Below are 24,796 nucleotides of genomic sequence, written 5' to 3'. Positions count from 1 at the left end.
AAAACTGATGATTAAACCCAAACCCAAACCATTCAGAGGTGCTTTTGACAACTTGACTGTGGATCAAACAAACATAAATTTGTGACAGCGTCCCTTTTAAAATAAGGACTTCTCCCAGGGGCCAGACGGTGGTGCACTGGATTAAGTGCACAAAATAAGGACTCCTCTTTTTTTTTTTTTTTATCACTAAAGTTATCAATGGGATTTGGTGTCTCCAAGACAAATCCACCATCCCCAGTGCCCATTTTTCTTCTCTTTTTTTCCCTTTAATTTGATAGGACAGAGAGAAATTGAAAGGGAAAGGAGAGATAGAGAAGGAGAAAGAGAGACACCCATAGCACTGCTTCACCACTCATGAAGCTTTTGCCCTGTTAAGTGGGGACCCAGGCTTGAGCCCAGGACCTTGCTCATGATATCATATATGGCCCTAAACTCCTCTAATTCATGAACCTGGGCCCTTCTCCCTCACTCTTTTTTGTTAGGAAAGCAGATATATCTGGAGTGTAGGGGCTGAACAAGTGGAGTCCATATGGGCCACACAGGAAGGAGTGGTGGTCAGAAAATAGAAAGCATGGCAGAGAGAATCGGGCCTGGTGCTTGAGCTACATGTTTTCTTTGGCCGGCAGCAGTGGGCCGTCTCCAGCCCAGTTTCTTCCAAGGCCAACTCCACAGACCAGCAGTGGGAAGCTTCCTTCATCTGTTGGGAAGGACTCGGGCTCCAATGCCAATGAGTTCCCAGAGCCTCTTTCTCAGAGGTGGTCTCCAAAGTGACAACACTCATGAATAATGTGAGCAAACTAATAACATGTAGAATAGCAATGCAGAATTACTCATCCTTCAACAATATGGGTGTTACAATGATACAATCTATTCATACTGTAGTATATGCATATCATTTATTGATAACCATGCACTGGACAGTCATATGAACCCCCACCCACCCCTGCCTTTTTTTTTTTTTTTTTTTTTTTTTTAACAAAACAAGTCTCCGGTCAAATGATTGGGAGATTACTGAGCTAGGGAGAAGAAGTTATGTGCTGATTTTTTTAAAAGTTTTTTTTTGTTATCTTTATTTATTTATTGGGTAGAGACAGCCAGAAATTCAGAAGAGGGAAGGGGGTGACAGAGAGGGAGAGAGACAGAGAGACACCTGCAGCACTGCTTCACCACTCATGAAGCTTTCCCTCTGCAGATGGGGATCGGGGACTTGAACCCAGGTCCTTGCACACTGTAACATGTGTGCTCAGCCAGGTGAGCCACCACCTGGCCCCTGTGCTGATTCTTTAAGTTACGCTTTTCAAGTTTCTGCATGACAAAGTCATCAAAGACACACAATCCTGGCTAAAATGACAGGGCCCTAAGGTTGTTGGGAGCTCTTTTTTGTATTTCTATCAGTTGGATCAATGATTGCTTGTTTGCTTCCAGCAACTAGTTTAGTATGTGGAGTTTTCCAAAATAATGTTCATCAAAATTTATTACAGAAGTCCTTGAGGGGGGGGCGGGGTGGTGGTAGCACACCTGGTTGAGCGCACATGCTCAGTGGCCAAGGACCAGGTCTCCAGACCCTGGTCCCCACCTGCAGGGGGAAAGCTTTGCAAGTGGTGAAGCAGTGTTGCAGGTGTCTTTCTGTTTCTCTTTCTCTATCTCTCTATCTTCCCCTCCCCTCTCAATTTCTGACTGTCTCTATCCAATAAATAAATAAATAAGATTATTTATTTATTTTTTAAAATAAGTCCTCTGCATCAGTGGAAAGGGGAGAGGGGAGGAAGGGACTTAGAAATGACAACCTACTTCATGTGCAGACCTTATTAAACTCAGGCTCACACTGTGATGACACAGATGAGAAAATCTGAACTAGCTGGATCTTTGCTATTAAGAAATTATAGGGGCTGTTTGATAGTAAGGAATGAAAGTTAGCTGTTTTGACAGTGATAGTAGCATTATAGTTATCTCTTTTAGTGATAAACACTTAAACCATTGCAAGTGAAATGATGTTTGAGATTTGGTTCAAAATCAGGAAGATATTTATGAAATGTAATTATTGAAGTCTGTGCCTGAGGATTTGTTATTTCTCTTTTATTGTTTGATATTTTCTTTGTCAAAAACTTAATTGTGCCCACACCTATGAATGTCTAATCTTTGACAAAGGTGCCCAGACTATTAAATAAGGAAAGGAGAGTCTCTTCAACAAATGGTGTTGGAAAAATTGGGTTGGAACATACAGAAGAATCAAACCGAACCACTATATTTCACCAAACACAAAAGTAAATTCCAAATGGATGAAGGGCTTGGATGTTAGACCGGAAACTATCAAAAACTGTGTGTATATTGGTGAGAGACAGATCACTGAGTAGAGCAAGCATTTACAAAGCACAAGGGCCTGGGTTTAAGCCTCTGGCTACCCCATGCGGACACCATGTAAAGGGGAAGTTTCAAAGAAGTGGTGTGGTGCTGTGCTGTCTCTCCTTTCCTCCCTCTCTGTCTCTATCCCTTTATTATCTAGAAAAAGGGGAATAAAAAATATAGTCCTCCAGGGCAGTGGAATAGCACAGATACAATGCCTCTTGAAGTCTTGGCAGGAAAAAAAAAAAGTAGTTAAAATGAAGACAAATCAGCCAAACACAGAGCAGTCGATAAAAGGAGATGTGGCTGGGGTGGCGGAAGATGCTCAGTTAGAGAACTCCATGCCAAAGAAAGGAAAACACAATTTGCCAAGCATGAGTGTGGGGTTTTAAAACTCCAGGGATTTTCATTTTAGGTCAGGAAGAGTAGATTGTTTGGAATGTGAAGTTGCTTTACTGCTGGCAGAAGAACTTGCTGATTCTACTTAAAGAAAAACAACAGCAACAACAACAACTGAACAGGATCACTAGGATCTCTGCACGAGCTAAGTGTAAATGACTTGGGAACACAGAGCTCTGTTTCTTTTCAACACACAAGTCTGAGGATTTCAGAGATGTCCAAGCGAACATGGACTGTACTGCAATGCTTCCAAAGATATCTGGAGAGCCCCTAGCCTCTCTTGGGCCCTGGCTTTGCTCTTCCAGCTGGGACCTTGTTCCTCTGTTGGAACATGATGTCTTCACCTCACCCCATTTCCTCTGCAAACCCTCCCTCCTTCTTCTCAGGTCGTTATCCAAACTCAACCAGTTTCTCTAAACAGATGACGGAAAATCCAGAGATTAGCGGTATTTTTTTTTTTCTTCTTTTCAGTTTTGATGAAAAAGAAACAAATTCTTTGCGACTCCAGTTGGAAATTGGTTCCTGGCCAATGCACAGAGCTCACCCTGTGGGTTTGAACTTGGAAAGTGTTGGGGGGTAGTGAACACAGGGAAAATGAAGTGAGAAGGAAATGGATTCTGAGGTAATCCCACTGTTCACCGCTCACTTAGCCAGGCCCTCCCTCCTCATTCTGCAAGAAAGAGTCCCACAGTAACAATCCAGTGAACACAAAGCTTTTGAAAAAGCTGCCCTCCCCAGCCCCCACCATATTATGCAGCTCATGGCCCAACACCTGGCCCAAGTCTGGCTGTATCAGCGGGGAAAAGCAGGGAAAAAAATAGAAGTCACTAAGATTCATGCTGCTGCCCGGCCTTGACCTAGAGAAGTTGGCCCAGTGCCTAATGAGTGATATATAAATCGAGGGCAAGCAATCAACTCTCTTGAAAGTACAAATGCCCATCTGGGTGTGATTTAAGACTCCCTTTGGCCTGTGAGCCCTGACATGAATTTTCTTGCTGCATGAAGACAGTGTAATTTGTCAGAGGTGTTCTGCAAGATGGCTTGAGAAGGTTCTGCCCAGGAGGTAGATGGTGGCTGGGGTCCTTGATGCAAACATTTGGAAGAGTTTCTGCCTCTCTGACTTGTGGGTCCTACTCCGCTTTTAGCAAGGACACACATGGGGTGGCCTCAGAACTCCTGCAGCTCTTGGCAGTTTTTCTGGGAGATCTCATCCTTCCAAATCCCTAAATGATTCAAGTTGCAAAGTTGGAGTCACTAATTTTAATTTCCCAAGCACAACACTCTAGTGGGAATAAGCTTGCCTTGCCCAGAAGAACTTTTTAATAGGGGGTGGGGGGAGTATAAATGTTCTCTGTGGAGAATGACATATATATTGTTCATGGTAGTGCCTCGTGCAAATCAGAAAAGACTGCAGGCACTTCCTGGCTTCCTGAGAAGTCATGGTTGTCATGGGGCCCTGTCACCCTCTAGGGAACATACCTACTCATCTCCTAAGCAAAGCACTGAAATGTAGGGCTCCACCTGACTAGCACCCACTCAGTCTTTACATCATGGGCATGAACACAGCAACCACCAGAATAAGACATGAAAGTGACAAACACTCCTAGGGGTGATAGGCATTTAGGATTTTAAGGATAGTGACATAGCCTAGAAAGAGGCACAGTGGATGACTTTCAAGCATGAAGTCCCAGGGTTAATTCCTGGCATTAAATATACCACAGTGATGCTCTGATTCTCTCATAAATAAAAAATAAACATTTATTTCCAAAAAGAGAGATGGAACAAGATGATGAGTCTTTTCAATTTTCTGTAAGTGGTTTTTGAGTTGGGTGTGTACCATTAGTTGTATCTCACTGCCCCGCCAAACTCTAAGATTCTTTCCCCCCAAATTCTTACTAAATGAAATATTTACAGAAATGGAACAAAAGCCACAAGAGGTCACAAAACAGAGGAACAGTCATGCCAGCAACCTGAGCACAGTATGCAGTCTGCTTTTTGCACTTGCTGAGAGAAGCCAACCTATGCCATCATGAGTAAGAATCAATACTACTCTCCACAGAAGCCACACCAAAGTTTTTTCTGTGCTGTTGGCAAATGAATTGGCCAAGACTGGAGGCAAATTCTTTCCATTCAACCTAAATCTGAACTTGGAAGAAGCTGTATGCACAAAAACTAACATCTTCATTTCAACGACTCACCAGGTAAAGGGAACAGACATGAAAGCTGCAAGTGTCCTCTGGTTCACAGGGTAAGTCAAGGTGTGTTGCTATCTGTGCTGCACATAAAGCTTTTTATATTGTAGAAACCAAATCATAAGGATTCCCTGAGAGCTTGTATACAAAGTGAGTGGACAGGCCCTGTAAGAGTGGAGTTGGAGTTGCAGAGGAAGAGAACATTGTCTTATATCCCTGTGGCAAGCTCTGTGCAGACTCTGAGAACAAGCCTAGATTCTCTGCTTCCTCACCTATGGATTGGAGCACAATTCTTCCAAGATGATCTAGGTTCAGGCCCAGCCCCCACTGCACTGGAGGAGGCTTTGCTGCTGGAGTACCTTTCCCCTGTTTCTCTCTCCAACTGAAATAAGTCAGCTAGAAGTGGCGAAGCCACGGTGACAATGACAACAACAAACAAGATAGAACTCTTCTATAAAATTCACTCTCTCCTGATGCATGGCTACAGGTGATAATGCCATGAATGTGTTTAAAGAAAGAGTTCCTGGGTGGGGAAATAACAACGGTTATGTAAAAGTCTCATCCTGAAGCTCCAAGGTCCCAGGTTCAAGCCAAGCACCAACTGAAGCCAGAGATGAGCAGTGCTCTGTTGAAAAAAACAATAATAATAACAAAGGCAATATATAAACTAAATTTAAATGCTGACATCACCCCCAGCCTCTGCTCCAGGAGTGCTAAGCAGACAGTCCTCTAAATTGCACTTCCCCAAGCTTTGCTGACAGCCATAACCAGCATGCTCTGTCACGTGCTATCTGCCTAACTTCTTCCTTCCATCCTGAGCCTAGCCAATTCTTACCTAATTCTGCCTGATTATTTCAAGATGCAGTTTAACACCCCCCCCCCCCGACTCCTCTAGAAGTTTTCCCTGATCACATCTACAGAGTGGACAATTTCCAGATCCTTTCAATTTATAACCTACCCTGCTTTCTTTTTTAGTAGCCTTTTTTTCTTTATTTGATAAGACAGAATAAAACTGAGATACAGGGGAAGATAGAAGGGAAGAGAGATAGAGACAGAGAGACAGAGAATCACCTGCAGTACTTCACTGCTTGTGATGCTTACCCCCTGCAGGTGGGGAGAGGGGGACCTGAGTCCTTGAGCATTTAGCTAGGTACACCACTGCCCAGCTTGACCTACCTTGCTTTCTAAAGACTTACTCCCATCTTTCTTGGTTCACAGCTTGTATATTATTATTATTTATTATTATTAATTTTAAATATATAGATAGATGGACCACAGTACCGAAGTGTCCTTCAATGCAGTGGGGACTGGGTTTGAACCTGGGAAGTGAATATGGCAAAACAGCATACTATCCCAGTGAGCTATTTTGCCAGCCTTATTGCTTATATTCCTTTTTATTTTATTTTATTTTATTTTATTTTATTCCTTTATTGGGGATTAATGTTTTACAATAGTGAATACAATAGTTTGTGCATGCATAACATTTCTCAGTTTTCCACATAACAGTACAGCCCCCACAAGGTCCTCTGTCATCCTTATCTAGGACCGGTATTCTCCCCATTGCTTATATTTCTTATGTGTGTACATTTCACCTTTTTGATTACTTATCAATTCCTTGAGGGTGAGCACTGTACCTAACTTCTTACTGGTTGTATTTCTTAGAGCATAAACAGAGCACCAGTAATATGCCATTCAGAATTAATTCATTCTCACTAGTAGCATAAGGGAATAGCTACAAAGAGTTCTCTTATAAATCATCCCCAGTCACTGAACACTTCCAGAAAGTTCCGTCAAGTAAGACTGGTAACACTGTCCTGGCAGTTTCTTGGCATTATGCTTCCAGGATTCACATTTTGGAAAGAATGGTCTGCTTTCATCTACTCAGTGGAAAAATTGCCTTTCATTCACATAACTGTAGAGAAGAAAGCTGGTAGTCACTCTGAGAAACCCTTCTTCAATTAGGCTATTAAACTAGGAGTAGATCAATGGAAAAACTCCTCCATGACATCTATAGTGGGTTGGAAGGTGTCTTCCTTCAAAATATATCCACCTAGAACTTATGAAGGTGACCCTATTTAGGGGAAATGAGTCTTACAGATGCAATTAAACTAATAATCTCAAAATGAGATCATCCTGTGTTATCCAGGTGGACTTTAGCTCTTATGACAAGTGTCCTGAGAGGAGAAGGGAAGGGAAAGGAAGGGAAGGGAAGGGAAGGGGAGGGGAAGTGAGAGGAGAGGAGAGGAGAGGAGAGGAGAGGAGAGGAGAGGAGAGGAGAGGAGAGGAGAGGAGAGGGGAGGGGAGAAAAAACACAATTGGGAAGGATACAGAGTGGGAGGACATATGAAAACAGAGGCAGAAGGTGGAGTTACACAGCCATAGCAGAGGAATGCCTGCGAATGCCAGATGTTAGAAAAAAAGAAAGGCAAAGAAGGATTCTTGTTCTACCCACCTCAACATTTATCACAGCACTATTTACAATAGTTATGGAAATGACAAAAGTGCTTGTTAATAGGTAACTGGATAAAGAAAATGTGGAATATGGGACCGGGTGATGGAGCACCTGGTTGAGCGCACATGTCACAGTGCGCAAGGACCCAGGTTCGAGCCCCCAGTCCCCACCTGCAGGGGGAAAGCTTTGAGAGTGGTGAAGCAGGGCTGCAGGTGTCTCTGTCTCTCTCCCTGTCTAACTTCCCTCCTCCTCTCAATTTCTGGCTGTCTCTATCCAATAAATAAATAAAGACATTAAAAAAATTTAAAAAAGAAAATGTGGAATATATGTGTAGGTACAAGTACACACAGACAGACACAGACATATACACACATGCATGCACATGTACACATGAAAATATTATTTAATTGTAAAAAGTGAAAATATTTTCACTTGCAGCAAAGTAGAAAGAAATCCAGGGGGCTAGGGGAGTAAAATAAGCCAGAAGATAATAAATTACTAATAATTAAAAAAGTAAAGTACTAAATGATTTTGTCCACCTGTGTAATATAAGACATAAAATTAATGAAGAGACATTGACATTAGGACTAAGGTTCCCTGAAGAGAAAAGGGTGAAAAAGGGGTTGAATAAGTAGAGAAGGGGAAAGAAGAATGGGTAGTGATTTTTTTTTTCTACAAAATAGGAGATCTTCAAATGCCATACATTAGACAAGAGACTAGTAACCAAAATATATAAAGAGCTCATCAAACTTAGCAAAAAAAAATCAAATGACCTCATCCAAAAATGGGCAGAGGATATGAACTACAGAAGAGATCCAAAAGGCTAACACATGAAAAATTGCTCCAGGTCGCTGATTGTCAGAGAAATGCAAATAAAGACAACACTGAGATACCACCTTACCCCTGTGAGAATGGCATACATCAAAAAGGACAGCAGCAACAAATGCTGGAGAGGCTGTGGGGACAAAGGAACCTTCCTACATTGCAGGTGGGAATGTAAATTGGTCCCACCTCTGTGGAGAGCAGTCTGGAGAACTCTCACAAGGCTAGACATGGACCTTCCATATGGCCCAGTAATTCCTCTCCTAGGGATATATCCTAAGGACTCCATAACACCCAACCAAAAAGATATGTGTACACCTATGTTCATAGCAGCACAATTTGTAATACCTAAAACCTGGGAACAACCCAGGTGCCCAACAACAGATGAGTGGCTGAGAAAGCTGTGGTATAAATACACAATGGAATACTATGCAGCTATCAAGAACAATGAACCCACCTTCTCTGACCCATCTTGGATGAAGCTAGAAGGTATTATGTTAAGTAAATCAGAAAGACAAAGATGAGTATGGGATGATCCCATTCAAAAGCAGCAGTTGAGAAAGAACAGAAATAGAAACTCAAAGCAGAATCCGACTGAGTTTGGAGTATGGCATCAAAGTAAAAATCTCTGGGAGGAGGGTGAGAGTAGATGTTCAGCTGCACTGTGAGGGGGGAGGACAAAGACCTTTGGTGGTGGTAATGGTGTTAATATACACTCCTATTAACTTATAGTTATAGTCTCACAAATCACTATTTAATAAACATGAGAGGGAAAAAACGAATTGAATGTCTCAAACTTTTGATGCATAGACCACAGCTCTGAGTGTATGTTCTTTCAGTCTAAGCACTTAAGACTTCAAATTGGTAATCAGATTGAAATTTAACAGTAGCCTCAAATTGTTCATACATTTCTTTTTAAAAAATATTTACTTATTTATTCCCTTTTGTTGCCCTTGTTTTATTGTAGTGATTATTATTGTTGTTGTTACTGATGTCATCATTGTTGGATAGGACAGAAAGAAATGGAGAGAGGAGGGGAAGACAGAGAGGGGGAGAGAAAGATAGACACCTGCAGACCTGGAATGTTCCTAGCCATAAGCACAGAATGCAAGCCCAGATCTACAGGGATGCAGAGGTAACATAGGCTCCTGTGCTGAATATGGCCCCCCGATCAAATCTATGAGGTTTACAGTTAATATTATTTATATACTTTTCCCATATTTGGGAGCTACTCTCTGCCCTGATCCAGCTTTCTAATCATTTTTCCAACTCTTACACCACCTCAGGTTAGCTGTTAGGCTCAGGCAAAAACTAGTAAAGTCATAGCCCCTTGGAATATACCTAAAATAGCTCTACTAGTTTTTTCCATAATGGAGACCCCAAAGTTTCATCTGCAATATTCTTTTTTTATATATATATTAATTTTTTTATTTATTCCCTTTTGTTGCCCTTGTTGTTTTTATTGTTGTAGTTATTATTGTTGTCATTGTTGTTGGATAGGACAGAGAGAAATGGAGAGGGGAGGGGGAAGACAGAGAGAGGGAGAGAAAGATAGACACCTGCAGACCTGTTTCACTGCTTGTGAAGCGACACCCCTGCAGGTGGGGAGCCAGGGCTTGAACCAGGATCCTTATGCAGGTCCTTGTGCTTAGCGCCACCTGCGCTTAACCCGCTGCACTACAGCCCAACTCCCACATCTGCAATATTCTTGCTTTTAGGTTCATGATTAGTCAACAATCTGTTCTGCTTTATATCTTAACTCTTTTTCAGCCACCATGTTCCATATGATACCATGATGCCAGCCTGACTTCCCTGGGCAGACGACCCCACTAATGTGCCCTGGAGGCCCGCTTCCCCAGACTCCTGACCCACTAGGGAAAAAGAGAGACAGGCTGGTTGTATGGACCAACCTGCCAATGCCCATGTTCAGAGGGGGAACAATTAAAGAAGCCAGACCTTTCATCTTTTGCACCCCATAATGATCCTGGGTCCATACTCCCAGAGGGATAAAGAGTAGGAAGCTTTCAAGGGAGGGGATTGAACATGGAGTTCTGGTGGTGGGAATTGTGTAGAACTGTACCCCTCTCATCCTATAGTCTTGTCAATATTTCCATCTTATAAATAACTTTTTTTAAAAAAGGAAGCTTCCAAAGGAGGGGATGCAACACAGAAATCTGGGTGGGAACTGTGTGAAATTGAACTTCTGTTATCTCTCAGTCTTGTTAAATCACTAAGAAAAATTTTAAAAAAATTGAAAAGTAGATACATAAATGGATTTATTAAAAAAAAAAAACAAAAAACAGTGCACTGTTCAGTTCTAGTTTATGCTGGTGCTAGGGACTGAACCTGGGACCTCAAAGCCTCAGGCACTAAAGTCTTTTTACATAACCATTATAGTATCTCCTCAGCCCAGGTGGTAATTTTTGTTTTTCTGTTAAAAGGAAAAAATCAGGCAGAGGAGACAGCATAAAGGTTATGAAAAATTCCTCTCATGCTTGAGGCACCAAAGGTCATAAATTCAATCCCTAGCACCATCATATGCCAGAGATGAACAGTGTTATGGTAATAATAGTAATAATAATAATAATAGAAGATAAGAGGATCAGGGAGATAGACATACTTTACCAAGTATAAGGTTCTGAGGTCTGAGCCCAATACCACATGGGCACAGCACAACACCAAGGGAAGTCCCAGGGATGACACAGCAGTGCTGTGATGGCTCTCCCTCTTCCCTCTTCTCTCTCTCTCAAAATAAAAAAAGAGTGGGAAAGTCAGCCTGAGAGTGATGGAATCACCCACACATGAGGCTGCGGTCCCACAAAAATAAAATAAAGGGAGTTGTGTGGTTAAGCGCACGTGGCGTGAAGCGCAAGGACCGGCTTAAGGATCCCGGTTCGAGCCCCCAGCTCCCCACCTGCAGGGGAGTCGCTTCACAGGTGGTGAAGCAGGTCTGCAGGTGTCTGTCTTTCTCTCCGCCTCTGTCTTCCCGTCCTCTCCATTTCTCTCTGTCCTATCCTGTGACAACAATAACTACAACAATAAAAAAGGGTAACAAAAATAAAATTAAGTAAAATTATAAAAATATTCAAAAGTAAAAAAGAAAAACAAAGAGTTCTCCCCTAGAATCTTGCAGGAAGCGAGACCCTATTAACACTTTGATTTCATATTTCTGGCTCCAGAACTGTAAGAGAATCTAATTCTGTTGTTTAAGTCACCCAGTGCATGGTTATTTGCTATATTAGCGCTAGGAAACTAAGATAGCAAGTAACAAGAAGAGCTGGTGGGGTGTGAGTGGGGCATGGGTGGGGTGACAATGGGGGAGGAATGCTCTAACCCAGGATTTCAGAGATAGCGGCTTCAGCATCCACTAATGCAAAGGAAGGAGCCTTCTCACAATCCCCATCAGCTCTTTCAGTGTGTTTATTTTCTAGAAACGCTTCCACAATGTCATCCGTATCCCTTGAGATGCTCATGCTTTAGGCTTGGGTGAAACACTTTTCTTTGAACCTTCTTACCTCAAGTGGACTGTGGTTATATCCCCAAAGTAGAAATAGATAATCTGGAAACACAGACTTCTCAAAAACAAAAGTTCTGCTCTAAGAACAGGGGTCACCTGTTCTTTCCTCTGTTTACTCACTGAGCCTCTACTGTGCTAGTCTACTGTGCTTACCACACAGGGAATGCTGTCTGTCCATCACATTTTCATGAGGAAGAGCTACCTAAAGAGCTGGGTTTTTCTAGTCTGAGCTCTGAACTCTGTTTTGAAGCCCTCTTTCATTTGTCCACTTGCTCTAATTTACACCTAAGTCAGGTCTTGCTACCTTAAACTATCTGGTTAGTTAGGAGAGATACAATTTTTCTTTTCTTTTCTTTTCTTTCTTTCTTTTTTTTTTTTTTTTTTTTTTGGTAAATGCACCAAAGCACACAAAGCAGCACTTTTTATATGCTTGCTAGAAGCTGTTCATATTAGTCTGAAATCCTCTTACAAAAGCTTACTAACAAAAGGAGTCAGGGAAAAAATCACTGTCAAGTATGGGTACATGAGTCATTTCCTTGAATTACATGAACTTGGGTCAGGGACAGAAATGTCCTTTTTTTTTTTTTTAAAAAAAAGATGATTAGTGAAGTATTAAGAGGTAAAATGTCACAGTGACTGTCACTTACACTAAACTGCATCAGCACATAACAGATAACCAACTAAATAGAAATAAATGGAGTAAAATGTGGCAAAACATCAGTCATTAAATCTAGGCAATGGTGGGTTGAGGAGACAGAATAATGGTTATGCAAAAGACTTTTATGCCTGAGGCTCTAAGGTTCAGTCCCTAGCATTACAATGAACTGGAACTCAGTGATGCTCTGGTCTCTATCTTTCTCTCTGTATCTCTCTGATTAAAGTAAACAAAATATTTTTAAAAATCTAGGTGTTAGGACCATAGATGCTCACTACAGTTACCCCTACTCTCCCATGTGTTTAAAAATTAGAAAAAGGTAATTTTTTAAGATACCTGCCCTTTTTTCACAGCATGTTACCTCCCCCCCCCCCCCCCCAGTGATACTAAACTGGTGTGGAGGCTGATTGTCTTTCTAAAAGGAAGCATTCTGCCTGCAATGAGATGCTCAGCAGAGGCTGCAGACCCGTGCACTGAGCCCTGTTCTTAACTCCTCTTTGCTTCTATTTTTGGATGGAAGAGAAGACAAGTCTACTGAGGAAGCACAGAGTATGGCTGGGGTGGAAGAGGGGAAGCAGCTTCAGCATAGAAACAGGAAAACCTACCATCAGGAAGATGGAGTTTTTTCTTTTTTGTTTTGTTTTGTTAAATCACAGACAATCAAGCACACTGCTTGAAACTGCTGGCAAGGGGGTTTGCCTAAGTGCATCTCGTACATGTGGAACAGATTCCTCTAAAAAGCTACCCAACCAGGAGACAGACTCAGGTCTCAACCCCCACATACCCGACACACACAGACAAGCAGGCAGCATCTGAAGGGGACTCACAGTTCTGAGTACAGGAAGTGCAGGTTGCCCACATTGTCAATATAGTTGGCAGGACTGAGCCAAGGTAGGACCAGCAGCAGAAGCGCCTTCATTTTCCGAGCTGGGTGCTGCTTTCCTCCCAGCCACCTCTCTGTTAGCTGCCAGGGTCAGGGCCAGTCTATTTAAGCAGACCTGCCCATGTCTCTGCACTCAGAAGACCGGGAGACATCTGATACAGAGCCCTTAGATAATGGAGCCACGCTGCTCGGTCACAGGCCTGTGAGAAGAGGACTCCCCCGGAGGGGGAGGGCCCCAGCGTGGTTGGGGAGAGGGCTGAGGCTGAGAGCAAGGCGGCTGATGCCTGGGAAGGGGACCTGCCCCTCCTGCAGAATGCCGACTGGTTCTCAGGAAGCAGCTGGTACATTTACATCACTGGCCGAGAGCAGATGGGCTGGAAGCTCGACTGCACTGGGAGAGGGCATGAGCATGGCATATTCTGAGCCCACCGTGTGAACAAGTGAATCAGCAAAGAGCTGTCCTGTCCTGTTGCCTACTGGGGCAAGACTCAATAAGGAATCCACTCAGCCTGGAGACTGGTGCTTGAAGTGAGCCTTCACCTACTATGACACGGGCGTAAACCCACTCCACCTCTCAACGGATATTTAAAATGTGGAGTTAAGATACAGCTTTCATTGTCCCGACCACACTGACAGGTGTAGGAGATGTGATGGCGTCCTGGCTAATGTGGAAAAACTGCCCCAAGATACAGGAACAGGCTGTGTCATTCTCCTTGAGAATGAAAAGCCATGGCAGACAGAGGTCAGGCTCTGTCCAAGTGATGCCCCAGTTCCTGTTCCGTGAGGAGGGAAGGCACTGGTTTCCTCCTGCTCCCTGAGTAGCTGAATTATGCTCTGACGCTAGTTGTGGGACCTGGGCCATTTTATTTACGCTCTCAAGCCTCAGTTAGTTTAACTCTGAAATGGAACTACTTGTGTCTTATCTGCTACATCCTCTCGCCCTTCCAGCTAGAAGAGCTGTGATTCTGGGCTGTACTCTCTCTCCACCTGACAACTTCTTTGCATGACTAAGCTTTGTAATACCACAGAAGCCCCCCACAGTTAACCACTTCTCTGTCATATTCAAGAAAGCTAAAACCCTTTGTGCCAATCCAACCCCTGCATCTCTGCAGAAGTGATCCAAATGAATAGCTACACGGATGACAAGCAAGCAATCACAGCAAAGTGCACTTGGCAGAAAGAAGGTCAGAGAAAACTCTGTGGGATGAGACCAGGTGAATTCAACCATGAAGTAGGCAGGAACTTGGTGTCAGAGACCTGTGTTTACCTGAGGCAGGGCTAAAGGATCTTAAATACAGTAGGCCCTTTGAATGTGCAGGTTTAACCTCTACAGTGTAGAGCTGGATAAAGCATGGCGCATATTATTTACTTGTTATTTTGTTGAGGCCCTACTTTGAATTCCATTCCCTTTGAGTCTGGTATGCGAGAATGAGTCAGAGTTGGTAAAGGGCCCTAAGAAGGAAGTCATGTTTGGTATTTAAGTGCTGGAGTCTGACACACTTGAACTCCAACTCTAGCTCTGCCACATACTAGCAGTGTGACACCAGGTATGTTGCTTAACCTCTCTGAGTCTCTGTATCCTCCTCTGCCCATAAAAGACAATAATAATAGTGCTTAACTCAGAGCTTTGTCAAGAAGCTGGAATGAGCGAAAGCCTATAAATAATAAAGATTTCAGTGAGGGTTAGCTGGTATAACTAATAATGACCAGGAATAGTGAATGAGCCTCATGTTTGTAGCTCAGCACCTGCCACCAAGAGGTTTTGCTAGTCTCCCCTTCCCCCTTCTCTCCTCCTGCACTTTAAAATATTGTTTTATTTATTTATTTATTTATTGCCTCCAGGGTTATCGATGGGGCTTGGTGCCTGCACTATGAATCCATGGCTCCTTGAGGTCATTTTTTTCCCATTTTGTTGCTGTTGTTATTATTATTGTTGTTGTTGGATAGGACAGAGAAAAATCGAGAGAGAAGGGGAAGCCGGGGGTGGAGAGAAAGATAGACACCTGCAGACCTGCTTCACTGCTTGTGAAGCAACCACCCCTGCAGGTGGGGAGCCGGGAACTTGAACCTGGATCCTTATGCCAGTCCTTGAGCCTCGCACCATGTGCACTTAACCTGCTGTGCTACCAATTGCCTCCCCTGCTTCTCCTATACTTTCAAGAAAATGACAAACGGCCATCTTTTCCTGAATGTGTAGTTTCACAAAGCTACTGGGTCATGCTGCTTTTAAAAATATTTTACTTATTTATTTGATGACAACAGAGAGAGCTTGAGAGGGAAGGGGATGATAGGGAGAGAGAAAGAGGCACACCTGAAGCACTGGCATATGATGCAGGAGTTGGAGCAGCTCTCTTGAGACAATGAGGTGGCAAGTTTGAGAGGAAAAAAATTTCCACTGAAACACAGAAGAAGCCTGGATAACTGGAGGCATCATAGTAACATCTTACTACCACCAGACTTTGTGTTAAATGAGAAAAATGCAACTTTTACATAATTACATAATTAAACACATGTAACATGATTTTTCCATTATATGCCCTCAAATGCAATCCCAACGAACACAATCCCTTGGGGACAGTTCCACTTTCAAATGCTCATGGATTCCTCTGCAGCTTTCTTGCCAGTAAACATCCCTGATCCTAATCCTGATGGCCAGACTTTGCCTAACTCCTATTTATTTTTAAATTACTTTGTAGAAACACCACTCCTGTTTTCTCTGATTTCCTCACTAAACAGGGAAGTCTTTCAAGACAAGAGCTCAACTGGTTTTATTCTTTACCATATTTTCTTTTTAATTAAATTATTATTATGTATTTCTTTATTGGGCAATTAATGGCTTACAGTTGACAGTAAAATACAATAGTTTGTACATGCATAACACTTCCCAGTTTTCTACGCAGTAATTCAACCACTACTGGGTCCTTCTCTGCCATCATGTTCTAGGACTGGAACCCTCCCCGCATCCCAGAGTCTTTTACTCTAGTGCAATATACTAACTCCAGTCCAAGTTCTGCTTTGTGCTCTCCCTTCTGTTCTTGTTTTTTCAACTTCTGTCTATGAGTGAGGCCATCCCATATTCATCTTTTTGTTTCTGATTTATCTTACTTAACATGATTCCTTCAAGCCCCATCCAAGATGAGGTGAAGAATGTGAATTCAGCATTTTTAATAGCTGAGTAGTATATATACTTTCTCAGCCATTCAACTGTTGTTGGACACCTGGGTTACCTTCAGGTTTCATTGTAGTTTCATCAGTGCCAGGAACACAGTAGTTGCTCAATAAATATTTGTTAAATGGAAGATAATTCAATTCAGTTTAAAAGTCAAGTTTTTTTTTGTTTGTTTGTTTGTTTTGGAGTATTTTTTTTATTTATTAAAAGGAAAAATTGATAAAACCATAGGATAAGAGAGGTACAACTCCACACAATTCTCACCATCAGAACTCCATATCCATCCCCTCCCATGATAGCTTTCCTATTCTTTATCCTTCTGGGAGTATGGACCCAAGGTCATTGTGGAGTACAGAAGGTGGAAGGTCTGGCTTCTGTAATTGCTTCCCTACTGAACATGGGCGTTGACAAAACTCAGGTTTTTTTTTTGGGGGGGGCAAGATAACTTGACCAAAGGAAAGAAAGAAAAGGACAGAAAGAAGTCAAGTTTATAAGAATCACAGAAGGATATGAGTTTTTAGATGAATGATAAATGTCCAGGGATAAGGGAAAAAGTTAAGGATGATTTCTGGGAATAAGTACTCTGAAGAATATTCTTTCTCTAAATTGCATCTCAACTAGTCAAAGGACAGGAAAAAATTAAGTACCAGGTGAGAAAATAACAGAAAGGGCTGGCACAATAGCTTGTTTGTATAGCGTGCTACTCTGCCATGTGCACAGCCCAGCTCAAGCCCAGCCCACACACACATACACACAGAAGAAAGCTTTGGTCTCTTTCACTATCTCTCTCTCTACCTCAGTCTAAAACAATAATAGTAATAGTAGTAATAACAACAACAATAATGATGGCAAAAAGTGCATGAGGGGTGCTTGTCAAAGTAAAGTGGGCGTGGAGGAGAGCATTATCCAGGCAGTAATGATGAATAAAACTTGTAACCCACCTACATCTCCATGTCAATATTCCTCTAGAGCTTCTGCCCGGCACGAGGATGTTCTCTGCACTGGAGTCAGCTAGCTGAGCCTGTGCTACACAGAACTCCTCATGGAAAAAGGTCACCTGACAGAATCTCAAGATGGGCTCCAGAGACCCCAGGACAGCAGGTGCAAAGTCAATCAAGAAAATAATCCCAGAGAACCCTCAATCAAGTATGTTCTCGGCCAATCATATTATATTTTCACTCAGTGTTGTTTTCAAAACATTGAACAACGAGCTCTTTGTTCATGCTAGCAAATACTAAAGAAAGATCAGCATTATCATCTCCCGAGAGAGAAACTAAAGAGCAAAGTGACTTGTTCTCTGAAACAATCCGATGTGCCTGCATTTCAACTTCTTCCCTTATCTTTAAAAGGTCATTTCATTTCATTCAGAGGCCAGTTTATCATGAATTCTGATAAATTTTAAATATGTAAATGCTATTACACAATAAAGATGTGGCTTAAGCCTAAGATAACTACAAATCTGAAATCAAGAAAGTAAAAGCTTCACCTCCAACCTCCTCTCTCTCTCTCTCTCTCTCTCTCTCTCTCTCTCTTCACACACACACACACACACACACACACACACACACACACACACACACACACACGCTGGGTCAAAATTAAGAGAGGGTATCACATTGTCCCTCTGTACCATTGCCATGTCCAGGGGCAATGTCCTTGGTTAGGAAAACTAACATGTTACTAGACAAGCCCACTACTCTGTGGACTTTTCTATTTTGGCCAGTCTCATGGAATGGCAGTCTGAGCATCCAAGTCCACAGATTTGGCCAGGAGTTTCTCAGCATTAGCGCCCATGCTCAGGCTTACTCCCATGGACAAGCTCTTCAGTGTGAGGTCTGAAACAATTCTCCAGCTAGCTGCTGGTCAAGTTCATCAAACACCCTCATTGTTAGTCCTAAATGTCTCACTGGAACATTCAACTTGTAGTTTGAAGCAGTCAGACAATGTTTGTAAATGACACAAGTTCTACAGAAAACAGGCAGCATCCCCTGCTCATCACCATTCTTAATATTAGCACTATTCAGACAGTCCATAGAGACTGTGGTTGACGCAAAAGTACTTCTTGAACACATTCTCTTGTCTAGAGGGACAGAGGAAACATTCCCCACTTGGCTCATTTTTTCAAGCACTTGGCATTCAGACAGCCAACTGAAATCAACTTCCATTTCACAGGAGAAGCAAGAGTGTTCAGTTTCCCATGGAGCCCAGAGCTGTTAGCTCTCTAGAACCCACTGGAAGGGAGTGTGTGGCTCTTTCTACGAGACCTACAGTGAACTTCTCCATGCTCGGTACGCTCTTAAGCTTTTTAGTTTAAGTTCATTAAAATACCATAAGCTGAAGAGAATTTCTTTTTTAAAATTTCACTATATACTTTTTATTCTACTTAATAATGAATGACAAGTCCATTGGATAAGAGGGGGACTCACAGTTCCACACAATTCTCACCACCAGCACTCTCCATCCATTGGAAGCTTTCCTATTTGAAGATAATTTCTTTTTTTTTTTTTTAACTTTTTTCTTTTTACAATTTTTTAATTAATCTTTTTTCCCTTTTTGTTGCCCTTGTTGTTTATTGTTGCTGATGTTATTATTATTGTTGTCGGATAGGATGAAAGAAATAGAGAGGGGAAGACTGAGAGGGGGAGAGAAAGACAGACACCTGTAGACCTGCTTCACTGCCTGCGAAGCAATCCCCCTGCAGATGGGGAGCCGGGTCTTGAATCAGGATCCTTAAACCGGTCCTTACGCTTTGTGCCACCTGCTCTTAACCCGCTGCACTACCGCCTGACTCCTCTGAAGAGAATTTCTTAATCTCACTATATTCTTTGTGTGTTTGTGTGTGTGTGTGTGGGGGGGGGGTTGACAGGAGAGAAACCCAGGATCTTGTCTATGTGTGATAGAACTAGGCAATCTCCATGGCTCAGCTTTTTTCTTCCTTCCTTTCTTTCTTTCTTTCTTTCTTTCTTTCTTTCTTTCTTTCTTTCTTTCTTTCTGTAGGAGTCTCACACCTGTGTGACTTCAGATTCCTGGCGGATATTTTGTTTTTCAGTTTTGGCTAGAAAGAAACAGAGCTGGAGAGAGTAGAGACACCACAGCACTGGCCCACTATTATGGAGCTCCTCCTTGGTGCCAAGCATGTGGTGTACCATGCCATGCTGTGTCTGGGACCTTGAACCCAGACCCTTGTACATGGTAAAATGTGTGCTCTATTAGGTTAAGTGAGCTGATTCTTGGGCCGTGGTTCAGATTTTTATTCTATATTTTTTAGATACAAGGATAGAGGGTGAGAGAGAGAGAGAGAGAGAGACAGACAGACAGACCAAGACACCACTCCACTATCCATGGAGCTCTGGTGTTCCCAATGTGGTGCTGAGAAACAAACTTAGGCCCTTCTGCTATGAAGGCACACCCTCTACCACTGAGCCACCTCCCAGACCCACTCATTACATTTAAAATACTGAAACTGGGGCTGGTGAAATAGCTCACTTGAACAATGTCATGTGTGTGCCCCTCCCCCACCCCAGCCCCATTGCATTAAAAGAAACTTCAGTGCTATGGTTTCTTTCACTTTCTCTCTGCCCTTCTGTCTCTATCTTAAAAAGAGAACTAACTATGGAAACTGAGATGCACAATTTATAAACAAATGTATCTCCTAGTGTAAACAGATGGGAATGCTCTCATACCAGTAGCCACCCGCCTGGAGACTGCATAGAGAAATGGAAGGAAGGGGCCAGGTGCTGTTCAAGCCCCCAGTCCCCACATGCATGGAGGGAAACTTCCTAAGTGGTGAGGCAGCATTGCAGGTCAATCCATCTGTCTGTCTGTCTGTCTATCTCCTTCTCTTATCTCTGCCTTCCTCTCAACTTTTCTGCTTCTATCCAAAATAAACAATATTTAAAGAGAGAAATGGAAGGGAAATTTTTGGTTCTGATAACCAACTGCTTTCTTTGGTTCCAGGGGTTGCAGGGGCAGAAAATATTTGATTGTAATAATCCTTCTGAAGGGAGAAGGAAGTTGTCTATGCACTAAGTGAACTGTGGAGTCAGGTTTGGATTTGCTCCAAATTCTTCACCCATGCCAATAAAATATCCCTGGAGGTGGCAGCAAGAGGTGTGTATATAAAGCATTTGATGACTAATATCTACAATATATTTATGGAAATGCTGGTGTCAACCTACTTAGGAAGCTGGTGTGTGGATAGGAGCAAGAGCAGGTGTTGAGGCCCAACACCTCGGCTCCATGGCAGGGTTCCTCTCCGCAGAGAGCTGCTGACGCAGCCTGGGAAGGAGGCCGAGACTCACTCTGAGAGGTGTTTGCTATTCGCTCTGGGTCCTTTCCTCACAATTGTTGTTCATAAGTGTGTGTCATTATCAGCTGAGTGCTCCTCCAGTTCTATCCTGAGCTTCCTCGAGGCATGGGGTCACACAGCCTGTGTGGGCAAGGAATGAAGTTCCCACTGAGGCAAGTGAGGTGCACTGGGTTATCTCTCCTAAGACATCATAGGTACCCCTCTTCCTCTCTCCACCCCTTCTTTTGGGCCCATTTTTGTCCTGGTCTTGTCCTCAGACCTGCATACCATCTTACTCTTATGTTTGGGGATAGTCTTGTCTCCAAAAGAGTTCTTGATGAGGGGGTGGGGAGGAGCTGCTGAGTTTTCACTTTCTTTTCTTTCTAAATGTTCCTTTGTTTTATGTGATAGAACAGGGAGAGATTTGAGAGGGGAGGGGGATAGAGAGGGAGAGAGACAGAGCTTGTGAAGCTTTCCCCCTGCAGGTAGGGAGCAGGGGCTTGAACCCACGTATGTCTTTACGTACTACAATATGTGCACATAACCAGGTATATCACCGCTCGGGCCCTTGGGATTTCATTTTCTCTACAGAGAATGCATCCATTTCCTTTCTCTTCTCTTCTCTCCTCTTCTCTTCTCTTTCTCTCTCTCTCTCTCTCTCCTCTGCAGCAGTCCTGTGGTGGGAGCTAGGTTCACGCCCTCCTGCCAGTCAAATTGGCCCCTGCTCATCCTCAACTTGTGATTATGTTGCTGGCATAAGAACAGGGCACATCATCATAATATATGGTACAGAAAACTTTGCAGATGCAAGTAAGTAAGTTAGTAATTTCTTTCTTTCTTTCTTTCTTTCTTTTTTTTTTTTTTTTGGCAGAGGGACAAGGAGAGGGAGAGGGAGAGAGACCCCACAACACCCTCCTTCCTGGAATCAGAAGAGGACCATCCTCCTCCAAACATCAATAATATTAGTGTCAGAGGCATCTCACAAATCTGAGTGAGGTGCAATTGATTTAACACCTTGCTCACTGGCATAACTGGTATAGAAAACATGCAAAGCATGACCCCCAGGTCACTGCTTTGTCTACAAATGTCCAAGTCAGAGAATCTGAAAGTCCTAAGAAACAAAGTCAGATTCATAACGTAAGGTATGTGACCTTTGGAAAAATACAATTGCACCTGCCTTTTGCCATTGTCATGACAGGAACTAAGATAAACACCAGCTTCCAAATTTCCTTTTTCAAAATAATTGTGGTTTCATTGTTCACTGTTTACTAAGCTCTTTCAATGTCCTCAGAGAGTACAGTATCTCGGTTCTGGAAGATGAAGAAATTTCTGGACTTGAGTAGTGGATGCATGGCAATGTAAATCTATTTAAATCAATGTAAATCTATTTAAATCAATGTAAATCAATGCCACCGAACTGGAGTTTTAAAAGGATTAAAAATAAGTACTGGGGGGTGGGAGCATTTATTACAAATGATGGAACAGAACAGAATACCACTCAGCTATAAAAAGTCAGAAATCTTACCATCTGCAACATGAATGGACCTAGAAATTGTAAGTCAGATAGAGAAAGACAAATGCTGTATGGTACCACTTCAATTGGCACATAGGAAAAACAAGCAAATGGATGAACTAAATAAAACACAAATTTTTAGACTATAAGACCAATTATGGAGGAAGGTTCATTGGAAGAGAGAGGAAAAACATGAAGAATGACAGGACTGAAGAACTAAACTTTTGTTTATTGTGTTGTATTTAATTATTGTGTTGTTGTGGCCAGGGCTCCATTGCTCTGAGATGTATTATTATTATTATATTTATTTGATAGAGACAGTTAGATATCAAGAGGGAAGATGAAGACAGAGGGGAAAAATCAGAGAGACACCTGTAGCACTGCCTTACCACTCATGAAGCTTCTCCCTGTAAGTGGAAAGCGGGGGCTTGAACCTGGGTTATTGCACATTGCAACATCTGCGCTCAATCAGGTGCACTATTACGCGGCCCCGACTTATTATTTTTACCAAAGGACTGCTCAGCTCTGCCTTGTGGTGGTGCTGGGGATTGAACCTGGGACCTCTGAACCTCAGGCATGAGAGCCTTCTGCATAATCGCTATACTATTTCCCTGATCCCCCCCCACACACACACCCTGGCCTACGTTTTCAAAAAGAAAAAGGAGAAATAGAGGGAGAGAAGGAAAGCTATCACAGAACCAATACTTCCTCCAATGCAATGGGAACCCAGCTCAAATATGGTTCCTGAGCATGGGGAAACAGGAGCATTATACAGGTAAGTCATCTTACCGGCCCTCTGAATTGAAGTACTATTGTCTTACTTAATGTGGTCTGTACAGATTGATGTATAAAGATGAAGACATGGAGTTTATATAGTGCTATAATATGATGCTCTTTCAAAATCAATAAAATAAAAATAAATAATGAAAAGAAGGGAAGTGTAAAAGTGTATTTTCTATGCATCGATGTATACTTTATCAACAATCTTATCAATACTTTCCTCATATGAACCACAGCCACAAACACTGAAAACATTTTTTTTTCTTTTCTTTTAGAGAGAGAGAGAGAAAGAAGGAATAGCACCAAAGCTTCCTTCAGTGCTGTGGGGGCCGGTTCAAACCTGGCTCGACTGGCAAATCAGCCCGCTATCCAAGTGAGCTAATTCACTAGCCCAGCATTTCTTTTATTTTCTTTTATTTATTGCATAGAGACAGCCAGAAATCTAGAGAGAAGTGGTAAGATAGGGAAAGAGACAGAGATACCTGCAGCACTGCTTCACCACTTGCAAAGCTTTCCCCTGTAGGTGGGGGCTGGGGGCTCGAACTATAGTCCTTGGCCATTGTAACATATACACTCAACCAGGTGCGCCACCAGTCGGCCCCGCATTTATTTTGAATGGGTACTTTCATTAAATTGCAAAGACAGAGGGGCCAGGTATCTAGGGAAGCCCTCTGGACATGGGGGAGGCCCAGTCCAGGACGCCTACCTGGTTTGAAAGTGCTGCTGGAGGTCGCCTCGCTGCAGTACTGCGTCACAGTGCTCAGTGAAGGGGCAGGTGACCAGCAGCTTATTGAGGAGTTTGTTGACCAGGATATTGGACCTTTTGCAGCGCTGCAGGACCACGGGCTGGCGGTCCACAGGGCAGAAGTCCTTCTCCAGCAGGAAGTTGGTGAGGCAGAGAGCGCAGTAGGTGTGGCCACAGGGAGTGTCTATTGGGTCGAGCAGAGCCTGCAGGCAGATGTGGCAAACGAGGTCATCATCCACATCCTCTGTGTAGCTGTAAACGTGGTTCTCCTCGAGGGAGTGGGCCTGACCGCACACAGTGCACAGGGCTGTGGGGCTGGGCTCAGGGTCCTCCGCGGCCTCTGGCTGGCTCATGGTGCACAGGGAAGAGTGTGTGATGGCAAACTAGAGATGCAATGCTTCCTTCACGGCAGTCACGAGCTCTGAGCGGCCATCCACAAACCTAAGTGGAGAATACAAGAGTACACTTGGGTCTTCATTACAAGACATGAAGATTAAAAGCAACTTTGGTAATAACAATAACAACAACAACGATAAACAACAAGGGCAACAAAGGGGGAAAAGTAGCCTCTAGGAACAGTGAACTCAGAGTGCAGGCACTGAACCCCAGCAATAACCCTGGAGGCAAAACAAAACAAAACAAAACAAAAAACAACTCTGGTGGGGGTTGTGGTGAGTTACAAACACACACATACACACACACCCCTAAATCATACCTCTGATATATTATAATTTAGTGATAAAAATTAGAAAAAAAGGGGCAGGCGGTGGTACACCGGCTTTTCTAAAAAAAAAAAAAAACTAGAAAAAAGAATCCTATCCCCTCCTAGGGAAAAAAAAAGAAGAAAAATAAAAATATTTGCAGCATGTATGCTCAACCTGGCGCACCACCACCTGCCCCCCCCAAAGATATTTTGTACAGGAAGTTGGGCGGTAGCTCAGCGGGTTAAGCACACATGGCCCGAAGTGCAAGGACCAACAGAAGGATCCGGGTTCGAGCCCCTGGCTCCCCACCCTCAGGGGGGTCGCTTCACCGGCT

General features: G+C 42.9%; 1 protein-coding gene across 3 annotated transcripts in view; it reads right to left on the bottom strand.

Moving 5' to 3' along the window:
* The window catches only part of LNX1 (ligand of numb-protein X 1), a 221,676-nt gene that overhangs the window by 103,057 nt on the left and 93,823 nt on the right, over window positions 1-24,796 (bottom strand). For 2 of the 3 annotated variants that reach the window (XM_060188050.1, XM_007539715.3), the window contains one exon: window positions 23,720-24,199. In XM_060188050.1, coding sequence (XP_060044033.1) covers window positions 23,720-24,111 — 392 coding nt within the window. In that variant the 5' untranslated portion in view covers window positions 24,112-24,199. Of the gene's footprint in view, window positions 1-13,207; window positions 13,483-23,719; window positions 24,200-24,796 lie in introns of those variants that run through there. The other variant, XM_007539716.3, reaches the window with a different exon arrangement.

This window comes from Erinaceus europaeus, chromosome 3 (genome assembly GCF_950295315.1).
Source record: "Erinaceus europaeus chromosome 3, mEriEur2.1, whole genome shotgun sequence".
Taxonomy (NCBI): domain Eukaryota; kingdom Metazoa; phylum Chordata; class Mammalia; order Eulipotyphla; family Erinaceidae; genus Erinaceus; species Erinaceus europaeus.
This window is presented reverse-complemented; position numbering and strand designations above follow the sequence as displayed.